The 27,309-nt window shown below is 31.0% G+C and overlaps 1 protein-coding gene across 1 annotated transcript in view; it reads right to left on the bottom strand.

Moving 5' to 3' along the window:
* CDH9 (cadherin 9) overlaps positions 1-27,309 on the bottom strand; it is a gene marked incomplete at both ends in the record, with an annotated part of 88,212 nt that overhangs the window by 21,003 nt on the left and 39,900 nt on the right. Inside the window, 5 exons of the mRNA XM_082622069.1 lie at positions 6,028-6,281; positions 7,214-7,401; positions 9,541-9,708; positions 10,526-10,645; positions 17,553-17,847. Of these exons, the coding sequence (XP_082478195.1) occupies positions 6,028-6,281; positions 7,214-7,401; positions 9,541-9,708; positions 10,526-10,645; positions 17,553-17,847 (1,025 nt within the window). The remainder of the gene's footprint in view (positions 1-6,027; positions 6,282-7,213; positions 7,402-9,540; positions 9,709-10,525; positions 10,646-17,552; positions 17,848-27,309) is intronic.

The following is a 27,309-nucleotide window of genomic DNA, read 5'->3' as shown; positions in this document are numbered from 1 at the left end:
CAAGAAAATGGACAACCTAGAAGAAATGGACAGATTCTTAGAAATATGCAACCTCCCAAGATTGAAACAGGAAGAAATTGAAAATTATTATTTTATTACCACAAATAAAATTGAATCAGTAATTAAAAAAAAATTCCTAACAAACAAAAATCCAGGACCAGATATTTTCCCAGATGAATGCTACCAAACATTTATAGAAGAGTTAACACCAATCTCTCAAACTATATTCCAAAAAATTAAAAAGGAATGAATGCTTCCAAACTCATACTAAGAGGTCAGCATCATCCTGATACCAAAACCAGATGAAGATAACACAAAAAAATTAAAAGCCTATACCACTGATGAACATAGATGCAAGAATCCATAACAAAATGTTAGCAAAATGAATTCAACAATACATTAAAAGGTTCATACCCCATGATCAAATGGGGTTTATCCCAGGAAGGAAAGGATTGTTCAGTATTTGCAAATCAGTGTGATATACTGCATTAACAAATTGAAGAATAAAAATCATATGATATTTCAATAGATGCAGAAAAAGCTTTTGACAAAATTCAACATTCATTTATATAAGAAAAAAAACTCTCCACAAAGTGGGTATAGATGGAATATACCTCAACATAATAAAGGCCATATATTACAAGCCCACAGCTAAAATCATGCTCAGTGTTGAAAAGCTGAAAGAGTTTCTCTAAAATCAGTAACAAGACCTGGATACACACTTTCACCACTTTTATTCAACATAGTTTTAGAAGTCCTAGCCACAGCACAGTCAGACAAGAAAAATAAATAAAAGTCGTCCAAATTAGAAAGGAAGAATAAAAACTGTCACTGTTTGCAGATGACATGATACTACACTTAGAAAACCCTAAAGATGCCACCAAAAAAATACTAGAACTCATCAATAATTTGGTAAAGTTGGAAGATACAAAATTATTGATAATATACAGAAATCTGTTGTATTTCTAGACACTAAAAATGAACTATCAGAAAGATAAATTAAGAAAACAATACCATTTACAATCACATCAAAAAATAAAATACATAGGAATAAATCTAAAGAGGTTAAGGACCTGTACTTGCTAAACTATGCAACACTGATGAAAGAAATTGAAGAATACACATGCACAAACAGATGGAAAGATATACCATGTTCATGGATTATAAGACTCAGTTTTGTATATAATGTATATAAAATATCCATATTCCCTAAGGCAACCTACAGAATCAATGCAATCCCTATCAGAATACCAAAGTGATTTCTCACAGAACTAGAACAAATCTTCTAAAATTTGTATGAAACATGAAAGACCCTGAATAGCCAAAACAATCTTGAGAAAGAAGAACGAAGCTGGAGGTATCATGAGCTCTGATTTCAAAATATACTACAAAGCTACAGTAATCAAAACAGTATGGTACTTGTACAAAAACAGGCACATAAATCATTGGAACAGAATAGAGAGCCCAGAAGTGAACCTGCACTTACATGGGCAATTAATCTACCACAAAGGAGGCAAAAATACTTAATGGAGAAAAGATAGTCTCTTCAATGAGTGGTTGTGGGAAAACTGGACAGATACATGTAGAAGAATCAAACTGGACTACTTTTTCACACCATGCATAAAAATAAATTCAAAATGGATTAAAGACTTAAATGTAATAACTGCAACCATAAAAGTTCTAAAAGAAAACATGGGCAATAAGCTCTTTGACATTGGTCTTAGTAATATTTTTTTTTTGATATATCTACTCAGGCAAGGGAAACAAAAGCAAAAATAAATAAATGGGACTTAAACTAAAAAGTTTTTGCCCAGTGAAAGAAACAATCAACAAAATGAAATGGCTGCCTACTGACTGGGAGAAGATATTTGCAAATGATAGATCCAATAAGTGGTTAATAGCCAAAATAGATCCAATAAGTGGTTAATAGCCAAGATATACAAAAACCAAACAACCTGTTTAAAAAATGGGCAGAGGTTCTGAATAGACGTGTTTTCAAAGACATATAGATGGTGAACAGGCACATGAAAAGATGCTCAACATCACTCATCATCAGGGAAATGCAAATCAAAACCACAATGAGATATCACCTTGCAACTGTCATAATGCTATTATCAAAAAACAACAAATGACAAAGGTTGACAGGATGTGTACAAAAGGGAACCCTCATACTCTGTTGGTGGGAATATAAATTTGTGCAGCCAATATGGAAAACAGTATGGAGATTCATCAAAACTATTAAAGCTAAACTACTATATGATCTAGCAGTTCCACCTGGGTATTTACCCAAAGAAAAAGAAAACACTCATTAGAAAAGATATATGCACCCCTATGTTTATTGCAGCATTATTTACAATATCCAAGATATGGAAGCAACCTAAGTGCCCAGTGATAAATGAATGGATAAAGAAGATGTGGTATATATGCATATATGCACAATGGAATATTACTTAGCCATCAAAAGAATGAAATTATGCCATTTGTGACAGCATGGATGGATCTAGAGTAAATAAAATAAGTCACACAGAGAAAGACACATACTGTATGATTTCGCTTGTACGTGAAATCTAAAAAGCAAAACAAATGATCAAACATAACAAAACAGAAACAGTTATAGATACAGAGAACAGATAATTCTCAGAGGGGAAGGTATAGGGGAGGAAAGAAATAGGTGAGGGAGATTAAGAGGTACAAACTTCTACTTGGCAAATAAATGAGCCATAGGTATTAAATGTATAGTGTGGGGAATATAGTTAATAACTATGTAATACCATTGTAAGGTGACAGATGGTAGCTAGACTTATCATGGTGATCATTTTGAAATGTATAGACATTTTGAATTACTGTGTTGCTCAACAGGAAAAAACATAGTGTTGTAAGAAAATTATACTTCAAAAACCAACTCATAAAGAAATATCATATTTGTTTGTGGTTACCAGAAGTGGGGGTAGGTGGAGGGAGAATTGGATGAAGGCAGCCAAAAGGTACAAATTTTCAGTTATATGTAAGTACTAGTGATATTGATATAATATTCAACATGATAAATATAATTAACACTGCTGTATGTTATATATAGAATTTGTTAAAGAGTAAATCCTAAGTGTTCTCTTCAGAAGGAAAAAAAATAAAAATTTCTGTTTCTTTAACTTTGTATCTATATGAGATGAATGATGCTCACTAAACTTATTGCATTAATCATTTCATGATGTATGCACATCAAATCGTTATGCTGTACACCTTAAACTTTTACAGTGCTATATGTCAATTATATCTCAATAAAGGTGGAAGGAAAAAAAAGAAATTTCCTATTGTGGGAAATGGAAAAAATGATGAAAAACTAGACCAAATTCTGAGGGACAAAAGCCAGATTTTGCTTTTTGTATAATTTTGTCCTTGAGGCTTTGCTTTGTACCACTGAGGTCGGTCAAAGCAGTTTATGAATGTGAAACAATATTAATTATCTCTAATTAATAATTAGGTCAGTAAGAAAGCAGAATATATCTGCTAAAGATATATTAGCTGTGCATTCAGATCATCAATAGTTTGAACCTCAGTCTGCTAATTATTTGTTCAGTGTCCTTAGTAATGTTCCTTAAACTCTTTGCATCTCAATTTATGTTGTTTTAAAATGTAGGTGTATGTGTCAATTCCAAACTGCCAATCTATCCCTCCCCCTCACCCTTCCCCCCTGTTTAACCATAAGTTTGTTCTCTAAGTCTGTGAGCCCTGACTACTGTATTTAAAATTAGATAATCAACAAGGACTTACTGTACAGCACAGGAAACTTGGCTGAGTGTTCTTTAATAACCAAAATGGGAAAAGAATTTGAAAAAATAATAGATACATAAATATGTCTAACTGAATCACTTTGCTGTGCAACTGAACCTAACACAACATGGTTAATCAACTTTGCTCCAATATAAAATAAAATATTTTTAAAATGTAGATGATAACTGTTGTACTCACCTTATAATGTTGTGATGAGGTTTAAATGATCTAATAAATATAAAGCTCTTTGGATAGTTTCCAGCTCATAGCAAGGGCTCAATAAATGATAACAATTATTTTATAGAGGAAAGGATAGGCAACATATTTGTCTCATGTCATGAATCTGGTGCCACAATTGAAGTAGAAAAGACATTGAATACTATTTTTTGAAAATTTCAAAATCTATCAAGAACAGATACTTACTGAGCATTTATAGCTATTGGTATGGACAATCCATTATTCATTTTTAATATAAGTGATTTATTTCTATTTCAATATTGCAAAGAACACAAAAACACTTTAAACTTCTTTTTGTTACTTACAAAAATAAATGCACATATAAGAGATGCCAAAACCAATCAGCCACACTCAATTTCATTAAAAAATAAATAAACATTTTGGATATAAAAATGCTGGCACATATTTGTAGACCACTGGAAAACTAGATTACTTATTCATTTCATTTTAGGAGTTCTGTTTTATATAATATGAATATTTTAAATTAATCCATTTCATGGTTGCTGATACAAAAGTGTCAGTAAAATAATCTTTTATGCATTGATATCATTATGTCATGTTTTTAAATTAATTAGCAATATACAAAATATATAATTTGAACCTGAACATTTATTTAAAAGAGAAAGTTAAGTCAATTCTATTCTAATTAACCTAAAACTAACCAAATATTTCAAGCTAAACTCTGAGTACTAACTACAGATTAAAATTTCACAAACTTTCTTTATTTTAAAAATATATTAATTGACCAACAAATTAAATATAAATTAGGGCATATTTAGTGCAACAAACGTTGCTTTGTAAATAACATGAATAGTTATTACATCTTAAACTAAATTTAATACTTATATGCTTAGTATTGTGCTCACTGATTTTCTATGTGATGGTATGATATGAATTCCAGGAAATCTGGGCATTCCCAATAAATATTTAACCATTTATATTTCTTAATTAAAAATTAAATTTGATCAAAAATTTATTGAAATATAGTTTATTTACTGCAATATTGTGTTTTAGGTATACAGCAAAATGATTCAGTTATATATACATATAAATATATATATTCTTTTTTTTACATTCCCTTCCATTACAGGTTATTACAAGATATTTAGTACAGTTCCATGTGCTATACAGTCGGTCCTTGTTGTATAAAAAATTAAATTTTAAACAAAGCATAATTTTAGGCATCTTACTAGCCACACATTAACTGACTATATTATTTGTCTGTCTCTTTTGTCTTCATCAACATACCTACCCATCTTCATCCACCCATCCTATTCACCCATTTATGTCACAACTATATTTATATTCTCCTTAAGCAGAGTTTCTGGCATATTTGAAAACTTTTAAATGGTTAATACAATATTCAAATTTTGGGAAAGTATTACACTATTCTTTACTATACTATACCAATGTTTAATAGTTTTACTGTTCTCAAATATCATTACTCGTTTTACCAATTCTTTGTTTTATTAATAGAATATAATTGATATTTTGCTTCTCAAAAATTTTGATGTAAAATGTGCCTAGGGACTATTTTCAAAAGATGTTTTTCATCAGTTTTCAAGGCATCTCTTAAGCTTTTCTAGAAGAACTTCTTTTCTAATGTATTTGTTTAGATATCTTATTATTCGAACTATGGTTTATCTAAGAAGGGCAATGAGACAAGAATTACATCAATAACTAAGGGATTAGAATCATGGACACTGGAGCCAGACAGCCTGAACCTCAAACCCAGCTTTGCCAGTGACTAATTATTTGGCAAGTTATTTAAATGTTCAGTACCTTAGTCTTATCATCTACAGAAAGATATAATAATAGGAGCTACCTTGTAATATGCGATAAGAGTCAAATGAAATAATATATCCAGAGCACTTAGAAGACAGCCCAGCTAAAAGTTTGTGCTATGGAAGTGTTTGGTTGTATTACTGTACTTGATCATACATGGTACATTTTTTTTCACACAGCTTATAAGTAGTGAGGTTATCATTTTTCTTCAGACTTAAGTTTTCTCAAAATACTTACTTTATTAAATTGTTCATGGCATCTGGGTCATATGCTGTAACCTGTCCAATGATGCTGCCTTCCTTTACATCTTCATCTACTTCTATCAAGTAAAAAATTTTGCTGAACACAGGAGGCTCATCCATATCTTCCACAGATATTTTGACCACAGCTGTGTCTTTGAAAGGTCCCAGGTACAGGAATCGTGGATCAGGGTGGGTGTTACTTGCATCCACTTTTAAAGTGTACAGCATTTTGTTTTCATAATCTAAATTCTGAAGTTAAATAAAATAAGAAAAATTAGTATAATATAGTAGACATAAAAATGGAAGACAATTTCAAAATTTAATAACCACCTCTCTTAATAGTCCCAGTAATTCTTGTTAAATAACTTTCCCAACTATTGCTTCATGGGTATAACAAATAAATTAGGAAAAATTTTTTGCCTTACACATTTACAAGGAGTAGTTCTGTATAATAGTATATACATTAAGATTGATTCACACTTAGTAATGCATTTTACATTTTGGTAGTCATAGGTAAATGAAGTATTATCTAGTAAATACATAGGCTATTTCTTACTATATTATTATTATTAAAGTTATAAAAAATTTAAATCAGCAGGAACATAAAATTGAGATTTAACAAACCATTCACATAAGTTGCTTCCTTAAGTCCTACAGTTCTAAAACTATGTTTTAAAAAGAAAAAATAAATTATTAATCTGACCACTGTGGAAAAAAAGATGTGAATGAAAGCAGGGAAATTAGCATGATATAAAGTAATCAGTATTTAGCCTGATTATTCTGTGTAATGCTTTATAATGTTCTCCCCCACTGCTTTAAAAATCAAACATCTTCAGGCTTCATCTATTTTAGTAAACCATCACACTTAACAGTTTAAATATTTTAAACAGTGAATGAAATAATACCATGGAGAAATATAAAACAAAGACTTTTGAGAGTATCTAATCCTTGTTTGATTGTTGTCTACTATAAGCACAAGCTGTTGAGGTTTTATAACAGTTTTTAACTGTCAATGATAAAGATGCTTAACTTATTTGAAGTGAAATCACAACTATTCCCACTTATATGAAGGATAGAAGCATGTAAAGGATGGGAAAAATAAATCCTAGGCTTTTCTTCCTTGAAAAGCAAAAATAAACTATAAAGCACTCAAGGAGGAAATGAAGACAGCAAGAAGAAACCTGTTTGACAGTTATAATCCCTTCCTGTGTATCCTTGTCAGTGACGACATCAAACATGTCTGCTCCATCTCCTTCAGCAATGCTGTATTCCATCTCAGCATTTTCCCCCACATCAGGGTCATTGGCTTTTATCCTTCCAAGATGAGTTCCAAGAGGTACAGACTCAGGAGAATAAAATTGATACGTACCTGAAAATTAAATCAAAGCTGTTTCATCTTTAGATAACAAAAATCTTTCATTTCCTCTGCCTTTTTTACTTAAATTAATTTCAAATTAGGAGAGTTTTTCATCATATTGAATTGTAAGCCATCAAAAAATATAGATTTATTAAGTTAGAAAAATAATTTATAAAGGCAGAGTATCTCATTTTGTAAATGAGAAATATATGTTCCAGAAAGATTAAGTGAATGTCTCAAGGTTATTTAGATAATAGATGGTAGTCCTGATATTAGAATCCAGAGCTTTTGACTTAAGAGGGCAAGGACAACAATTATTTACTGCTTATCTGAAGCATTCAACATTGTCATTACACATTTTTACTTATACTAAATGATTTATAATATGCATTTATTCTTATATTCTAACTCAGGGATAGAAAAAATAAATCCACACACAAGTTCTTTCTTTGTGTTTTTTTTTTTTTTTGCTTGTTAATGTCTTTAAGTGGGATATGAACGTTTCTGTCGCCTGCAGTTGCAGCCATTACATAGTCCTGTTCATGAAAGCATTTCAGTTTATGAGGATTTATTTAAGAGATAATAGGAAAATATCACAAAAATGTTAATGAAAGTTAGAAATGTTTTTAAACATTTAATATGTGTTGAAATCTATATAAGGCCAAAGGCCCTCTATGTTAATTTATTTAATTCTAACATTAGTCCTTATAGAACGAAGGCAGGTGTATTATCCTCAGATAAGGCTCAAGGAAATCATCCTTTAAAGCTGGGAAAAGCAGAAGGCAAAACTAAGTCTCCCTGACTTCAAAGTCTGTTCTCTTTCCAATTTGCTTGGTGGTTAAGAAGAGGGACTTCTAAATCCAACTGCCCTGGATTTGAATTTTCATCACTAGGCAAGTTAGTTAAATTCTCTAACCCTTAATTTACACATCTATAAAATAGAGGTGATGATAGCTATTAACTCATAGGTTTGTTATGAAGATTCCATGAAATGACGTCTTTAACATGCTTAGCCCAGTTCTTGGTTCAAGAACATTTTTACTATTACTATTAGAGTTCCAAACCTTCTGCTGAGATTATAATAGATCATAAAATTATAGAGTGGCAAGTCATTTGAGAATTCATCACGTCATACTTTTTCAGTTTATGTTTAAGGAACCTGAATGCAAAGTTTAGATTTATGTTAATTAGTCTTATTATCCACATTCTCAGCAAAGTTTATTTTTTAATATTTATCATTTGTGTATGTCCACCATCTAGAGCTGTATCATCAAGTATTTCAAATTTGATTAGCTTGAAAAAAATGCTTTACTGTATTGGAATCAATGTTATAAATTGAAATTTCAGGGCCCTTAACAGAACATTTCAAGATAGGACTTCTTATCATTTTATTTGCTGCAACATAGAAATATTTTCAGCAGAGAATGAGTCTGTTTTTGTAGGACCTCATGGCTTGCAAAGAATCCATGGTTTAACATAGAAATCGTGACAACTGAAAGTCTATTAACTGATTTAATCTTCACAAGTAGGTAACAGATACCAGCAAACTCTAACATATCTCAGGTGCCATCACAACCAAGTTATTTCATGAGACCATGGGCCAATAAGAAAGAAAAATGTGGCCAATTAAACTAACTTGCATTGATTTTAATATAGTACCTGATTTCAGAGACGTTAAAACATCAACAAACCTGTGTTTTAGAATTGATTAAATAAGGGATTATAATTCTTACATACAAACAAGAGAACTGAGGCAAGACAAGTGATAAACATGGGATTTGCAGCCTGGTGGTCAGACTTGAGAGTCCACGCTCATAACCAGGAAATAGATAAGAAAAAGAACTAGATGGTCATAGGAAATGTCGGGAAAGGTAGTCCAGAAAATTTTATAACTCTTCAAAAGGTAGAAGAAGATAACTAAAGTTGCCAAAAAAGAACCTAATTTCCTTGTTTTCTCCATTACCTACTTAATGATGAAATGATCCTAGTCACTGTTAATTAATTTGTGGGAAATTGTGATATTCTGTGGGAAGAGGGCTTGTGGTTTCATCTTTATCTATAAACTAGTAGTGAAACTACTAGTAAAAGTATTAAACTGTTCATAGTGTGTTTGAGAAACTTTCCACATGGTATCACTGAAACCTCTCTTACTCTGGGGAAATCGAGGAGGATTGTTGTTGACGTCTGTCAGAGTGATGTTCACTGTGGTGGTTCCAGAAAGGCCTCCCATCTGGCCACCCATGTCTTTGGCTTGTATAACCACTTGGTACTGCTCTCTGTTTTCTCTGCTCATGTCTGGTAATGCAGTTTTTATTATGCCTTTTGGAAAAAATAGACAAATATTTTGTAGTTCAATCACTTGTGTTTTAAAATTAAGCCATACAAGATCCATTTTACAGACATTAATCAGAACAAACATGATAAGATGTCAGTGTACCTAGATAAGTCTTTCAATCCATATATAACCAATTTAACATAATTCACAGAACAGAAAAAAGTTCTTCCATGGGCTATTGTTCAGGAAAACTTTTCTTTTTTTTTTTTTTTGCGGTACATGGGCCTCTCACTGCTGTGGCCTCTCCCGTTGCGGAGCACAGGCTCCGGATGCACAGGCTCAGCAGCCATGGCTCATGGGCCCAGCCGCTCCGCGGCATGTGGGATCTTCCCAGACCGGGACACGAACCTGTGTCCCCTGCATTGGCAGGCGGACTCTCAACCACTGTGCCACCAGGGAAGCCCCAGGAAAACATTTTTGCTAGATCAATTTAATTATCCTTTGGACTAGAAAAGCTAACTTTAGTCAAAAGCCTGTAGATGAATAAGCTTAATTTTGATGATTGTCACATTTTTTTTTTTTGGTTTTGAGTATTTCCTAAGACATGTAATGTGTTGAATCTCTGTGAAATTTTGTATTTAATGTAATAAATTTAAATTCAATAAATACTAGTCTAAAGGGCTAAGGATTCAAATCTTTTTAAATAATAGGAATTCTGCTTCTGTATCCATGGAATAACTATCAATATAAGGAATAAATAAAAACATGATACTTAATAGCTTTTTAAATATAGAAAATCTATAAATGTGCATGCAGATGTATTTCATAATGAGAAAGAGACCAAGTATTAGATGTTGTTACCTGATTCTGGGTCCACTGAAAAATATGGCTGTCCTTGCAATATGCTGTAGACCACTTTGGCACTATTTCCATAGTTGGCGTCATCTGCATCTGTTGCAGTCACTTGTATAACAGATGTACCTACATGAATCCACACCCAAACACAGACACTTAAGTGCTTAGAAATTTGAAGCTATATTTATGAAACCATATTATTGGGAATGTGGTGTATTAGACCATGGTACATGTTTCAAGAAATTTGTTTAAATTATGCTGCTAAAAATCACTTATCTTTCATTTTTTTTTAAATTTAAATATTCCTTAATAATATTGTTACTATTATTGAGCTATCTAAAAAAGTCAAAAGCAAAATTTATCATAAAGATGAATATGCACTAATTGGTTGAAAATACTGTGACAGAAAACAATTTTTCACTGAATACAGTGCACATACAATTTTCAATTAATACATGTATTGCTAACTGGAAATGTGAGTTCAAAGATAAATCCAACATTGAAAGCACTCCTGCTGCTTTTTATTCTGATAAATTAACTAAATAATATAAATTGAAAATAAAGAGGCCCTGTTTTTATCAAGACACAAAAGGTAAAATGGCCAAAATTTTTGGTATGCAAGATATATATGATTATTTTGTCTGTGCCTCTCATTGTAATGTAGTTAACATAATCATATATAATTATACCTATTGATATGCTATGTATTATTTGCTACACATATGTAAATCAGCAGATATACCCCTCCAGAGTTAAGAAAGTGTGTAATTGTCTCACATGCAATACTATAATTTACCAATACTCTCAGTTTAATTTTATTTTACAAAAATTAAATTATTTTCTCTTAACTTTGTCACATATAATTATGTTTTAAAAGATAAAAGAGCTTTAAAGGAGCTAGTTTTAGGAGCTAAAGGTAATGTAATATATTGATGGACCTTTCTTATATTTTCTAGAACTCTATAAAGATTCAAGGCATGACTCTAAAACTACTATTAACTAAAGCCTACCATGTATTCCTTGAGCAAAATGAGTTTGTAGGACATTTTCTAGTATATTACAATTTTTCAAAATGTTGACTCTGATACTTACATAGATTTTAAAATTCTTTAGAAAAAGTGAGTTCCACGTTGGCTCTGTAACCTATTTTAATATCCAGCATACATTACACACACATAGCTTGTCTAATTGAGTTGTAGTGAATGTTTCTCAAAATTTGCATATATTTGCTTATGCAGATTCTAGAAATTAATATATTGAACATTAAGATTAAACTAACAGCTTTATTTTCCATCAGTATGTTTGAATATATGAATTTAGGAAGTATTTTTATGTTTTCTCAAAATTAATTAGCATAAGATGAGAACTTGAGCTCTTCCTCTTGAAGCCTCTGTTTCCTCAGCTGCAATGGAATTGTTATGTCCCATGAGAGGACACAGTACAATTTACTCAGTCAGTCCCAGGTGTACTCTTTTATCATTTAAAAAACATCCACTCATGTCCGAGTTAGACCAAAAAAGAAATCATAAAGAGATTTCCATCCCACGATAATGTTCAAATGTTCAACTCGAGTCATTTTCAGATTTATATTTATTTTTATATAACCCTATGTGAACATATGTTAGATTAATAATTGTTTTCATACTTGATGGTTATTTGAAATATGAATTATTAAGCATAACCAAGATGCTAAATGCAAGTAGTTAATTCACTGATTTCATGACATTTCTTTTGCTACCAGACTCATTTTTCTTTGGCTGTGGCTATCATTTCATAATGGGCACAGGTAAAAACACACCTTTATACTTTTTTGACACTTTTAATAATATTTTTGTTGTTAAATTTGGTTTTGATCATTTGCTCTTTATCATGGGTATATGATCTTCGAACCTACCTGAAAATACTTGACCTAAAAATAATAAAGAAATTAAAGAATGGAAATCAATCCTATAATGTGGCTAAAATGCTACAAACACCCATATAAAATGCTGTTCCCCTTCTCAGAGTCATGGTAATAATTAGAATGTTGTTAAACACTAATAAACACTGGTAGCATATCACTGATACGTTATTTATAATAGCAAAATGAGAAAAAGAAAATATGTAGTGTGTTGAACTCTAGGGAATGGATAGATTTTTGTTTTCTTTTTCCATAAATATAAGGACATTTTACATTTCATACTATTTAGTAATAAAATTAGGTAGAAAGTGGTTTATGTGTTTTGTACTAATTTTATAAAAATTTGCTTATAAAGACAGAATAAAAGGAAATACACCACTTTGATTTTTATATCCCTCTGAATTTACTGAGCTATATATGCTTCATTTATTCTCAAATAATTTAAAATAAGTATTTACTTTTTGTTTGGGTTTTTTTTTTTTTTTTTTATGTACGAGGGCCTCTCACTGTTGTGGCCTCTCCTGTTGTGGAGCACAGGCTCCGGACGCGCAGGCTCAGTGGCCATGGCTCACGGGCCCAACTGCTCTGTGGCATGTGGGATCTTCCCAGACAGGGGCACGAACCCGTGTCCCCTGCATCAGCAGGCGGACTCTCAACCACTGCGCCACCAGGGAAGCCCAGTATTTACTTTTTTATTAAACAAATATTAAGTAAAATGTAGTGAAGCCTGAATGACAAATTTATGTCATTTGTTATATGTAGGTTTTGTGTGATGTAAACTCTCCAAAGGAAAGGGCTATGTCTGCTTTTGTTCAACATTTTATCTCTAAAGCCCAGCAGAGTTTCTAGTTCAAAGTCATAACAAGATCTAACATTTACAAATTGCTTAACGTAGACTAGGCAGAGTTCTCAGCAGTTGATTTGTATTATTATTTTATCCTCATGATAAACACAGGATGCAGGCCTTGGAGCATATAGAGGTTGCTCATGATTACACAGCTAGTAGGTGATAGGATGGGATTTGATCTAGCCAGTATGAAGAAGCTTCATTCTAAATACTGTATTAAATGGCCTGTCTAGACATATGATTAGACACATATTTGAATCTACAGGCAGTGTACCTCTAAGAAAGGGCCTAGTTTAGGACATGAAGCATTCAATGATGAGTTAGTTGTGTGATCTGTGAAAAACTACAGATAGATTCCTTGTTGGGTGGACAGTGTGGGAGGGGAACTGGATCAGTTTTTGAGGGACCTACCCAGTCAATGAGAAACCTCCAAAATTTCACAATAGGAATTTGCCTTGAGAGAGATGAATGCATGCAAATATAGAAAAATAATAGATAATCTTTAATCAAAGTATAATAACCACAAAAAATGGAAAACATAAAATGTAGGAATCTGCTACAAATACCTAATTCAAAGTGTATCTCATTTTTTCTCACTATATATCCTCATGTATCATCCAGATTAAGTGTTCTGATCAGAATATGCTAATGTGTTTCAGATTTAAAGAGTTAATTGGAGTCATTTGATTTTAACTACCAGTAAAAGGGATGGGGAGGCACATGTCTGAACCAAAATGAAATATGGCATATTTGATAGAAAGAAGCAGAGGCAGAGGGAAAAAACAAGGAGAGGATTTGGTGAGAGAGAAAAAGAAAAGACAAATATATTAAGACAAAAATAATCATGTAGTGGGGACAGTATAAAGGAGAACATTGGACTACAATGTTGGAAAGAAGGATAAAATGAGAATAAAGAAAAAAAGAAAAAAAATGAGAATAAAGAATTTTTAAATTTTATTCCATTAGACTTCATTTACCTCAAAGTTAATAATAGTAATTTTTCAAGTGTTTGACTTAAATTAAAATCACTAATGAAAATAAGATTAGAATTCAGTAATTGTGCATTACTTCATTTAGAGAGGAGGCATTCTTTATTATGTGATTATTCACAGGTTTTAGCTGTTAATATATGGGTTACACATAGCCTGACAAAGTTCCTAAGTATCACCCTTTACACTTCTCTGTAAATGGTTATTTGTATAGGTAAAAGCAGAGAAAATCACATCTATAAAACTATAATAAGTTTATTTTCCTTTAAATCAGGTAGGAGAGTTACAAAAGAACAATACATTTTCAGGATATAAATACATATACTTTTTATTTAGACATATATTTTATGTGTGTGTATATATATATATGTATACACACACACATATATATAAAATCTTATTGTAAAATGCAGTTTTCTCTTTCCTCACACTTATTTGGATTTACTTTTATTGAGAAATTTGAATTAAAATAAGAAAATAAGAAAAATGCTACACTCAAGGAGTCACTAAGAATCTAATAAAATTAGAAGTTTTCCAAACTACATTTTGCATAATAACCATAACTGTTTTACAGTGGAGAAAAATAGTAAGGTATTAAAATTATTCAGCTATCTCTGCATTTTATTAACTTTTTTTCTTTTTAAATCTAGTATAGTAATAAGTCATCTCTGTATGTTTTTGAACAAGCCAGTTTAACTCTTTTGGGCCCATTTTTACTTATTTATTAAAAGAGGTAATTAAACCAAGTATAGTATCTTCCACATATACATATAGTATTGGGTTGGCCAAAAAGTTCGTTCAGTTTTAAGTAAAAATAGAAGACACATTTTTTTATTTTCACTAAGAACTTTATTGAACAATGTATTCACTAACCAAATGAACTTTTTGGCCAACCCAGTATTTATAATATGTGCATTTCTGTTTAAAAATAGATATATGTACAAAGTGTATGCGTGGGCTAAGGAGGGATCAATTAGTGCAGTAATGTCAATATTAGTAATAAAGAATAATAACTATCCTCTATAAATAGGATCAAGATTTACCTGTAGTTCTTAAATATTTGTTTATTAGTACCAAAATCTGCAACTGGAGCCATAAAGCTGCCTCCTATATGCTTTTCTTGTTTTTTTGGTAATTGTAGACATGCAGGAAATGTAATTGGCATTGACCCAAATTCTCATATTTAAGGTCTACAGTAATCAGAAATTGTACTGCCCACAATTTAAAGCTTATGTAAACGAAGTACATATTGCCTTACATAAAGGGCTTTTTGGACAAGATAATCTGCAAGCCTTCTCCTATGTATAAGCTTATATATTCTATATTTTAATATAGGTATTGAACAAGTGAAAGGTTTGTAAAAAATAAAATAGAGAAGTACTTAGTCCAGTTCTGATCTTATTACACACTTGATAAATATTAAAAGAATCTAGATTATATTAGTATTTCAGATAAATACTAATATAATCAGATATAGTCAGAGAAGGATTATATTTGAATTAGGTAGATAAATTATAAGACTATACTGAGTGGAAGATAATATCCCGTTAAATAACCCAAAATAATATAGGAGAAAATACAAGGTATTTGAGGTTAAATATAAACAGTCTCTGATAAGTATTCTGTTCTTAAAAATGAGGTAATGCTTTGAAAATTTAAAAAGTTATTCAAATTTAAATCAATTATCCAAATTTATCATATTCAACTATCTCTGTCATCTTAATTATACTTTTTACTCTTATAGGTATGTCAAATCTTTTTGGAGAAGGATAAGTGAAAGTTTTTATACTATTAAGTGTTAAAATATCTGGCAAAATAACATACATACAAGAAAAAAATATATGTTTTACAATGGTTAAAAGGTGTTAATTGGAAAACCAAACTATAGAATGCTCAAGAATAGGAAGCTACAATGGAGAGCATAATTTTAGATGTATCTTTATCTCAAGTATAAGCCCACAAGGAGACATGATGTATATCTACATTAGCCCACTGGTTGACCTATGTGGACCAGTGCAGTACTTTCCATGGAACTGTACCAGGCTAACATATATTTAAAAATATTAAAGAAAACACAAGCACTCATATTTCATCCTAAGCTTTAAGATTTCATAGGAGTCTTGTCTAATTTGATAAGTGCTTTTCATATTATTGGAATGAATACCTGAAAAGGCAGAAAAACTGCACTTTTCTCAGACAGATGAGATTTCATCTGAGTTTAGAGGAAATAACTTCTTTACAAATTTTTGATTATCCTAGAAAATAACCAAAAATAGCCATTCTAGCTAGATGGCACACATAGTTAAGAAATATTTAATATCAATCACTCAGTAAAGGTGGATATGTTTGTTTTTCTTCTTTAAGAAATTATTTTAGACTTACCCATGTATTAATTACAATAATGTCAAAGTTATATAATTATAACTGATTTTGAAATAATATTCAACTAAATACCAATTTTTCAAAATCAGTTACATGTTTGGGATATTATAGTAAGTTTATATCACTTATTTTTTAGAAATATTATTTGAGTCAGCTCTTATTATCTCATTAACAAATCTAAACCTTTCATATAATTAGAGCTAAATGTAGTTACATATACAGATAAAAACATTGCATAATAACAAATGGCATTTAAAGTTATGGGCAGCCTTAAAAAATGAAATGATTATTTTCAGTTTTCAGGATAAACCATTGCTGGATAGAACATAGCTAAAATAATATTAAAAAGACTTGGAATATTGTTGTTATGCTATCAGGTCATTTGATCTTAATTCAGTTCCTTAATCTTTCTGAATCCAGGGTTCCTAATTAACAGAATGAGGATTTAAAGTTCTATTTCCCATGCCTACCACATCAAGTTGTTTCAGTGATCAAATGAGATCAAAAGAAATTTGTCAAATGCAAGCAATCATTGTTTTTATGCAAAATAATGCAAACAAAACTGTCTAAAACTGCTGACACTATTTGATATTCCTTTCATTTCAGGCCAAAATACATTAAACTTGACTGCCATTTGAATGACATTTGAGTAAAGGTAAAGACGTTTGTTGAAATGCAATGGAATAATTGTTCTCAGTAATCATCTTAGATGTCAGTTACAAAATAGCAGGAAACATTAAGAAACATACAACCGAAAATAAGTAGAAGTGAGATAGCTAACACTAAATAGTAGTTTCAGTTATACTTCTTATCTTGAAAGAGATCACATCTCATAACTGTATGTCCATAATAACTACCTTAGCAAAAAATAAAATAAAAAGAAAACTTAGTTTACATGGATTAATATATACCTACCGACTCCAGACATTTCAGGAACACTGGCAGTGTACAAGTCTTTTGTGAATTTCGGTTCATTGTCATTGATATCATGGATTTTAATTATAAATTCAGATTCAGGCTCCACCTGCCGCCCGGTCTTTCTGTCTATAGCCTTGGCACGAAGAACGTACAGGGACTTTTCTTCTCTGTCTAATTTCTTTGCCGCATGAATATCTCCTGTGTTTTCATCTATTATGAACAGACTGCCAGCCCCATCTCCTGTTAATATGTATTTTAAATTTCCATCTCCTTTATCTTGGTCAGTGTGAAGCTTCAGAGAGGTAGAAAAGAAGAGTTCTATAAATATGTGCATTGTTATTACAGAAAAAAATAATTTTGGCAGATATTAATTTATCTCTACATGACATCACTGGAACAATGATTGCAGTGGTTATCTTAATTTTTACTGTGGAGAGATTAAACATTTTAGTTTTATCATTCTCAAAATTTTTAAATACATATTTATATGAGACTACATTTAAAATAAAATAAAAAGTATATATAAATTTCTCAAAACACAGTGTTTCCAAGACATTTTTGAGTAGAATGCTACCAAGATTTAAATGTTTAGTACATTAACAAGAAAAAATCCATTGGTCTAATAAATCTTAAGTGTAAAATATTAATATACTCGATTACATCTAAAATCACTAAACTCAAAGAGGTGATGTGAGAAATTTCTGACCTTATTATGATGATAAGTTTAGGATATATACCATAATTTTAAATGATTTTCCCTCCCTTCAGTGTAATATTGCTTGCAGATGCACAGGCTCTGTCATCAGAGACCAACCAGAGACAGAATATTAATCTCATAGATTATTCTCTACATGACTTTGGGAGAGTACTCTTTCAACCAGGAGGTTCTCACTTTTTGGAAATTGATGTATTTTATAGACATTTGAAATTTCAAGTGATGTAAAATACACAGGGCTTTTCCATTGGTCATGTAAATAATTTGATGAAAATATTAGGATTTTTTTCATAAATTATCTTCCTTCTATTCATTCCTATCTTAAAAGTAAACTTCTTAGTATAGAAGATTTTTCACTGAGTATTTAAAACAGACAAACGGATCATGTATTTACAGAAATTTTGAGTTGGAAAAAATCCTAATGTTTTTGCAAACCTAACACTATTCTGAAACTTGAGTCTTTACTAGCCTATGCCTGTTCTGTTGTCTTCCATCATATACTTCACAATTCCCATTACCTTCTTACTCCATCTATTTCTTTAGTGTCCCATTCCATCTTTGAACAATTTAACTATTTGAATCTATTTTTTATGGTAGCCAAAATTACAGACTTGAGATTCATACTTTACTCCTCCTTTACCCAATGTTAAAATAACCATATGTAACCTTTTCTTCTCTGAAATATCTCCCCCACCCATCCATCTGTCTCCATCTCTATGGCTACCACCCGGGTTTTGTTCATCATATCTTATCTATACCAGTGGAACAATCTTCTAATTGATGCCTACCTCCCTCTTGTTCTACTCCAAACAATTTTCCATACTAAAGAAGCTGATTTTTCTACATCACAAATCGAGTCATATTACTTCTTAGCTTAAAAATCTTCAACCAGGTACAGTGCATAAGAACCATGAATCTAAAGTCTTATAAACCAGGCTTGGTCTCATGCAAATTTCTGTTATATTGGGCAAATTGTGTGTGTGTGTGTGTGTTTGTGTGTGTGTGTGTTTAAGCCACTTCTATTAAAAGGGGATAATATTCTTTTTTAAAAGAATCGTTACTTTTATTGTTATTCTATTTCCTTGGACTCTATAGCCTTATTTATGCATTATCCATAATCTTGTTCTCATCTCCAGATGTGTTTTCTGTCACCTTTATCCACTTTGCTATACACTCTGTACATACCAATTGTTTTGTTTTGCCTGTTTTGTTTTCTTCATTTCTCAGAAGACCTGTTCCAGCTTTCATACCTGATGTTTGCAGATGTTTCTCTCACCCTTTAACGCCGTTTCTCTTCTCTGTATTTTCCCCTAACTAAATGTTTATCAAATCTCATTAAAATATTTTTTTCTTAAGGATGCTTTCCCTAACCCTCTAGACTAGAATAAATATGCCTGCTCTGTAATTATAAAACACATTTCACTTTCCTATCATGATACCCCATTTGGTAAAATTGTTTGTTGTGCTCACTAAACTGTAAAATCCAAGAGAGAAAGATTGAGATATATATATATATATATATATATATATATATATATATATATATATATATATATATATATATATATATATATATATATATATATATATAATTTCTATGGCCTCAACACATATTTCTTAAAAACCAAATATTTCCTCTTTTTTTAACAATATGTTTTTACATATATAAAACAAGTTTAGTTGTCAGTGATTATTAGAAAAATCAGATTATAAATAACATAAAACTTGCCTTTTTTAATAAAATTACATCTTAGAAATCTATGTAAATAAAATTACTTTAATGATTGCATTTTTCAAATAGTTTTTTCAAGCTACTGTATAATAGATATTTTTGTACATTCATCTTTGTATTGTTAGTACTTTTATTCTAAGAGGAGAAAAAGAAGATACTTTTAATGGAAGGAAATAGGAAAATATGAAAAAGATAGATGTATAGATAGATAATTTAAATGTATTAGAAGCTTTATTTAATTTGGCAAAAATGTTGAGACAACTAAAATGTTCACCTTATTAATGTGGTTAGAATGTGTACAATGCTATTATTTATAGTCATTAAAATTATGGTCTACATATATACTGTTGGATGTAAATCATTTAAATGAGATATTATGTTAAAATACAATCTATAGAGTATAATTTCAACTTTTTATATCTTTATTTTTCATAAAAATACTCAACATATGCATAATATTGCAAGCACTTGTATAGTTTTAAAATGTTTCCCTTTGTTTTTAAGTTGTATATGTTTTATACATTTTTATGAACAAATTTGTATTAATTTCTCCATAAAATAAAGGAAAACTAAATAAAACTAGTCTGGAGAGATATAGGAAATAAACTACACGATGTCTCCCACAGCGTGTACTCTAGTGTTCTCACATTTATACACAGAAAAAGAAACATGAGAGATTAGTCAGTTATCTATATTGTCAAATATATTGTCAGACTGAAACAAAGATAATCCAGGGATAATGCTGCAATTTACTGAAAATTGTGGAATATTAAATGTGGTGAGGTAAAGATTGTGTATTGTCAGGTATCCCTATCCCATGCTTATATTATGGAAATTATTAATAAGTAGCCAAAATAAAAGGCAGGAACGCGTTTGTACTGTTATAGAATTTCTGTGGAAATTTACATATGTATACACAAATGAAAATTAGTTTTAAATTTTCTATATCCCTCCCCACTATCTTTCCATATATTTAACATAATAACACTATAATAAATATTGTTATATCTTTATTTTTTGCATTTAATAGAGATTTAACATTCTATTGTGATTATTAAAATGTGTAGGAAACTGAATCTGTGTCTATCACACTAAATTATATATGATTCTACATGTTGAATTCAAACACCTATGGAAACAATTTACTTCTTAGATTTTCTACTCATTCAAAATATGTTGAAGTCTACAAAAGTATTTAGTCAAACATAATAATAATCCTAGTAACTATAGTTTCCTCTGAATGGTTTTATATTCAATATTTAAAATTTCAAGGAACATTCAGCATTATAATATCATGGTGTTTGGACTGAGGATGATGTCCAAAGGGAAATTAAAATATTTATGAAATTACAAGACTTTCAGAATAAGTATGCTGTCTGAATATATTAAATTTTAGTTACTAAATAAATCTTTGCAACAAACTAATATTATTTTAGTCATTCATATATTGAAATCATTGTAATTTAGATTTATTATTCCATTTCTACCTGTTTTAAACCCTGTCGCAGTATTTCATATATATTACTTATTCTGTTAATTTAAAATGCCATTTTAAAATTATTATTTTACACAAAATCAAACACATTTTAAAGCATTGTCTTTAATTCATAATTTCATTTTAAGAACAAAAGCTCCCAATAGTTATTTTCTGGTGCAATATAACAAAAATGAAAACTACTATCTTAAAATACTAAATTTCTCTATTATGTACATTATTAATTTTGAATTATACATTTAGAATTGATAGAAATTGATAGGAAAACCTATTATACAATAACTTAAATATAAACAAAAGTCTTAAAAATAAACCCAAAATTCAACATTTTGTAGTATCATAAAGATAGAAATCTTAAAAATATTGTTTATCTATTATAGAACAAAGCGCACATAAAATCCCTTAAGAAATAAGAGTACCAAAAAGTAATTATTTTCTTCATACATCAATAAACCAAATAGTCTTCGCTTCCTGGTCATAACTTAGTGGCCTCTTCTGAACTTTAATAAATACACTGAAAGCAAAATAAGTCATGGATAAATATTTTAAATGCTAACTATTATTTTCCAACATTACATTTTTAGTTTTGCTCTGCTACAATTTTTTTTGTTTTTAGAAATTTTGAAAAAGTAAATATGTACATGCAAAATAAGCTAAAAATTTAAACTGTGATGGTTAATTTTATATGTCAATTTAACTGGGCCACAGAATGTCCAAATATTTGGTTAAATGTTATTCTGAATGTGTCTATGGGGATACTTCTGGAAGAGATTCACAACTCAATCTGTAGACTGTGTGAAGTAGATTGTCCTTTCCTAAAGTGGGTGTGCCTCATCTAATCCTTTAAAGGCCAGAATACAAAAAGACTGAAAACAGGAGAATTCACTCTTTCTTCCTGCTGTCTGTGATTCAGACTGGAAGTTACACCACTGACTCTCCAGTTCTCAAGCATTTGGACTTGGACTTGAACTATTCCATCGGCATTCTGGGTCTCCAGCTTGCCAACTGCAGATCTTAGGACTTTCCAGGCTCCATAATCATGGTAGCCGATTCTTTACATATATATGTTTATATAATAATATAATATAAATGTGTATTGGTATATAATAATGTAATGGATATGTATTTATATTTTTTTCCAGAGAAACAGAATTAATTTTGTGTGTATTTATAATATATATATATATATATGATGTATATATAAATATATATATATTATAATTTATAAAAATAAAATCTGTATTAGTCTGGGTTTTCCAGAGAAAGAAAACTAGTAGTCTTTAGGGAGGTTGGAATGTTAGTGTAGCTTTGTCGTTTAAGATCTACTCACCCACACTGAGAGGGTCCAGAAGACATCTTTCACCACTATGGTGAGAAACAAATAGTGAGAGAGCCCAGGCATCCTTGAAGAGCTTTGTGATCACTCTTTTCTGTAGGCCAGATCTTATAGTGGGAACTGCTATCAATGAATTGGGAAACCTATATGCAATGGGAGTAATTGGATCCCAGAGCGACAGAGACTAAGTTCAGCAGTCACCTGCCAAAAGATAGGTGGCAGGATTATCATAATGGACAGCAGAGTCAAAGCAGCATTCAGGATAGTCTGACTCACACAGGCCTATGGCATTGGCTAATTGAGTACAGTGTTCCTAGAAGTAGAGAGGAAGGCTACTAAATCCATACTTAACCCGTAAAAGCAGAAAAGTCCAAGGTCAAGAGAGCAAAACACCAACATAAATCATAAAAACAGAGTCAATCAGTTCCTAGGCCTGAACCAGTTTACAGAATCAGAATCTCTTGAATAAAGAGGATGTCAAGTCCTCTTGAGAAAGGACCCCAGTACACACCAAAAATTTGTACTCTTAGTCTTTTTCCCAGCCTTCCCTAAAAAACCTATGCCTTTTACCAGGATAACTGTGCAGTGAGGAAAAGAAAATAATTGGACATTTTGGTATTACTGGACACTGACTCTGAACTAATATTGATTCCAGGAGATCTAAAATATCAGTGTGATCTGCCTACCCGAGTAGAGGCATATGAAAGTCAGGTGATGGATGGAGTTTTACCTGAGGTTCATCTCATACTGGGCTCAGTGGGTCCCTAAACCCATTCTGTGGTAAATAATAAATTGTCACTTCTGGCCTATCCTACAACCAAAAAAGAGGCACAATGGCTAGTGGGCCTCTTTGGACTTTGGAGGCAGCATATTCCTCATTTGGGTGTTTTACCCCTATCCATTTACCAAGTCACCTGAAAAGCTTCTGGCTTTGAGTTGGACTCAGAACTTGAGAAGTCTCTGCAACAAGTCTGGTCTGGTATGCGAGCTACTCTATCATTTTGACCATATAATCCAACAGATCCAGAGGTGCTTAAAGTGTCAGTGGCAGATAGAGATGCTGGTTGGAGCCTGTGACAGGCCCCTATAGGTGAGTTGCAGTGCAGACCCTCCTAATTTTGGAGCAAAGCCCTGATATCCTCTGTCTACAACTAATCTCCTTTTGAGAAAAACCTCTTGGCCTACAAACTGATTGCTTAACTGTGGGTACCAAGTTACCATGCAACCTGAGATGCTCATCATGAACTGCATGTTATCTGACCTATCAAGCCATAAAGTTGAGTGTGTGCAACAGTATTCCATCATCAAATGGAACTGGTACATATGTGATCAGGCCTGGATATGCCCTGAAAACACAAGTTACAGGAAGTAGTGGCCCAAATGCCCATGGTCCCTACTCCTGCTACACTGCCCTCTCTCCCCAGTCTTCACCTGTAGCCTCATGAGGAGTTTCTTCTTCAGGTGACGGAAGAAGAAAAGTCTTGGGGCTGGTTTAAAAAGACTTCTGCATGACTTTCAGGCGTCACTCAAAACTGGACTACAATACTACAGTCCCTTTCTGAGACATCCTTGAAGGACAGTGCTGAAGAGAAATCCTCTCAGTGGACAGAACTTTAAGCAGTGCATGTATATATACGTGTGTGTGTACATAAATCTACAAATATGTTATCATATATATAACCTATTCAACATGTTATATGTGTTCTGTTTCTCTGAAGAACTCAGAGTAAAGTTTGCAAAATCAAAGTAAATTCATCTCTAATCAATCTTCCTTTAAAAATGAGAAATAAGGGTATTTTATTTGCTTATTTTAATTTTTGTTTAAAGTGTTTTTAATTGCAAAAGTATGCCATATTGCCCAACTCTTATTATGAACAATCATTACACATCCTTAAAATTATATTTGGAATTTTCTAACATCTTGCTCAATTTTTAATGAGGAAAGCCATAGAGCTGTTGCTGACAGTTGCTAAAAATAACCATTAATAACAATTACAATATATTTCTGATGTTTTAGTAATGTTAAAATGCATTTCCAGTATATTTGGAAATATATTCTGTGTCTTAACAGTATATTTTTTGTGTTTGTTTCAGATAAAACAATTTATTATCTTTAAGTTTACTTATATTAGGTATGGGCTTCATGACTGTTACATTAATATCGAGTTTTATGATAAATAAAACCTAAATAGAAGGCCACTAATATGCAATATATTTACACCATAAACATTTCCAGTTTGGGCTAGCCTGGGTTAACTGGGCTTACCCTCTCATAGTAAGCAACTACAAATCTGGACAAAATATATGAAGCCAATGTTTTCAGGAACTGAACAGCAGAGGGGAAGCCACAAGATGAACTATAAATTCACTCTAGCCTAGCATTCTGCCTGCAAAGAGTTTTACTGCAGGGAAGTGGAGCCTATACAGAGATTAGTGATTCTGCTGGGCATATATCCAATTTCAGTGAATTTCAATAAAAAATAATTTAAAAAAATGTAAATCTGGGCACATCATAGTCAAATCGATGAAAACTATTATTTAGAGAAAATATTCATATTTCTTAATTTTTTTGTGATTTCCTCTTTATCTAGAAGTGTACTATTAATTTTCAGAAATTTTAATGTTTTCTAGTTATTTTTTGATCAGTTTTAAGTCTGATTCTGTTGTGAACAAAGAGATCTTTAAAGCATCCAAGGAATAAACATATATTCAGGGAAAAAATATAACAATAAAGACAGCTGAATTCACATTAGAAGTAATAAAACCCAAAATTGTTCAGTAAAATAACCTTCAAAAATGAAGAAATAATAACATTTTGAGAAAAAAATGGTGAGAGAATCCACTGTAATAGGACTTTCATTTCAAAAAATATTAAATCAATATCTTTAGGTTGCATAGAAATAATCCTAGATTGAATCCTTGACATAAAGAAAGAAATGAAGAGCCATGGAAAGGGCAAAACAGTTGCTAAATATAAGAGACTTTAAAAGTATTTCTTAAAGACAATTGACTGTTTAAATCTAGGATAATATCAATATATTATGAGGTTTATACAACACAGTAAAAGTAAATTGTATAGCAATAATCAGCAAGTGTGTAAAAGGTAAATGGATTGTACTTTTTGCAAAGTTATAACATTTTGCAATTATGGCATCATATTCCAGTTGGACTTAAGTAAATTAAGGATGGATATTTATCTTTATCTTTATAATCCTTCCATAATCCTTAGCACAGCTGGTAAATATTACAAGAAGATAAAGCTGAGAAGATCATAGTAAATGTAAAATGGAATACTAATTAGGGGAGAAAGAAAGATGGGGAAATTGAAACACTCTTCCATAAAGAAAGGCAAGAAATAAAAAAAGGATTAAAAAAAGAATAGGTAGAACAAATGTAATACAAGTAAATAGTCCAGTACATATTAATGGACTAAAACCTCAAGTAATAGAGATTTTGAGAATACACCAAAAAATAATTAACTACATGTAGATTACAAGAGCCATGATTTAAATATAGCCAAGAACACAAATACATCTGAAGTAAAGAAATAAAAAACATAGGAAATAATAATTGTAAGGAAGCATGTGGGGCTATATTAATATCAGACAAAATAAACTTTGAGAAATGATAAAGAGGAATGTTTTATAAAGATAAAAAGGGCATTATCTCAGAAAGATATAACAATTACTGATATTGTGGATGGAACAATAATTTTAAAATACATGAAGCACATTTCATAAAACTAAAAGAAGTAGTAGACAAATCCAAATCACAGTTGAATTTTATTATGGAGATGATTAGCTTTTATTTCTTATAAGAATCTAATACATTAGATATATAACTGAAATTATGAGATTTTAGAATAGATCACAGTGAGTCATTATACTATCCACATGTAATTAAAACAGCAAATTAACAATTTAGGTACAAAAAGCAGATAGGTTCACTTAATACTGTATGTGCATATTAATAATACTTTTAGAATATTTTTTTTTATTTACAGGAAAAATACAAAGATACTACAGTTAGTTCCCACACACCTCACACCCAGTTTCTCTTTTATTAACCTCTTGCATTATTATAGCATATTTCCTACAATTAATGAGCCAAAATTGACAAATATTATTATTAACTAAAGTCTGTATTTTATTTGGAGTCCTTTACTTTTAACCTAATATCTTTTATCTGTTCCACGTTACGTTTAGTCCTCATATTCCTTAGGCTTCTCTATACTGTGATGGTTTCTCAGACTCTCTGTGTTTTTTATTACCTCCAAAGTTTTGAGGTGTGCATGCCATGTATTTAGTAGTATGTCCTTCTAATAGGATTTATCTGATGTTCTTTCTCAAGATTATACTAGGATTATGTGTTTTGGGAAGAAAGACCACGGGGTAAAGTGCCATTTCATTACATCATATCAAGGGTATTTATTTTCAACATAATGTATTACTGTTGATGCTAACTTAGTTGATTTAG

Source organism: Mesoplodon mirus, assembly GCF_964341445.2.
Source record: "Mesoplodon mirus genome assembly, chromosome: 5".
NCBI classification, from domain to species: domain Eukaryota; kingdom Metazoa; phylum Chordata; class Mammalia; order Artiodactyla; family Ziphiidae; genus Mesoplodon; species Mesoplodon mirus.
This window is presented reverse-complemented; position numbering and strand designations above follow the sequence as displayed.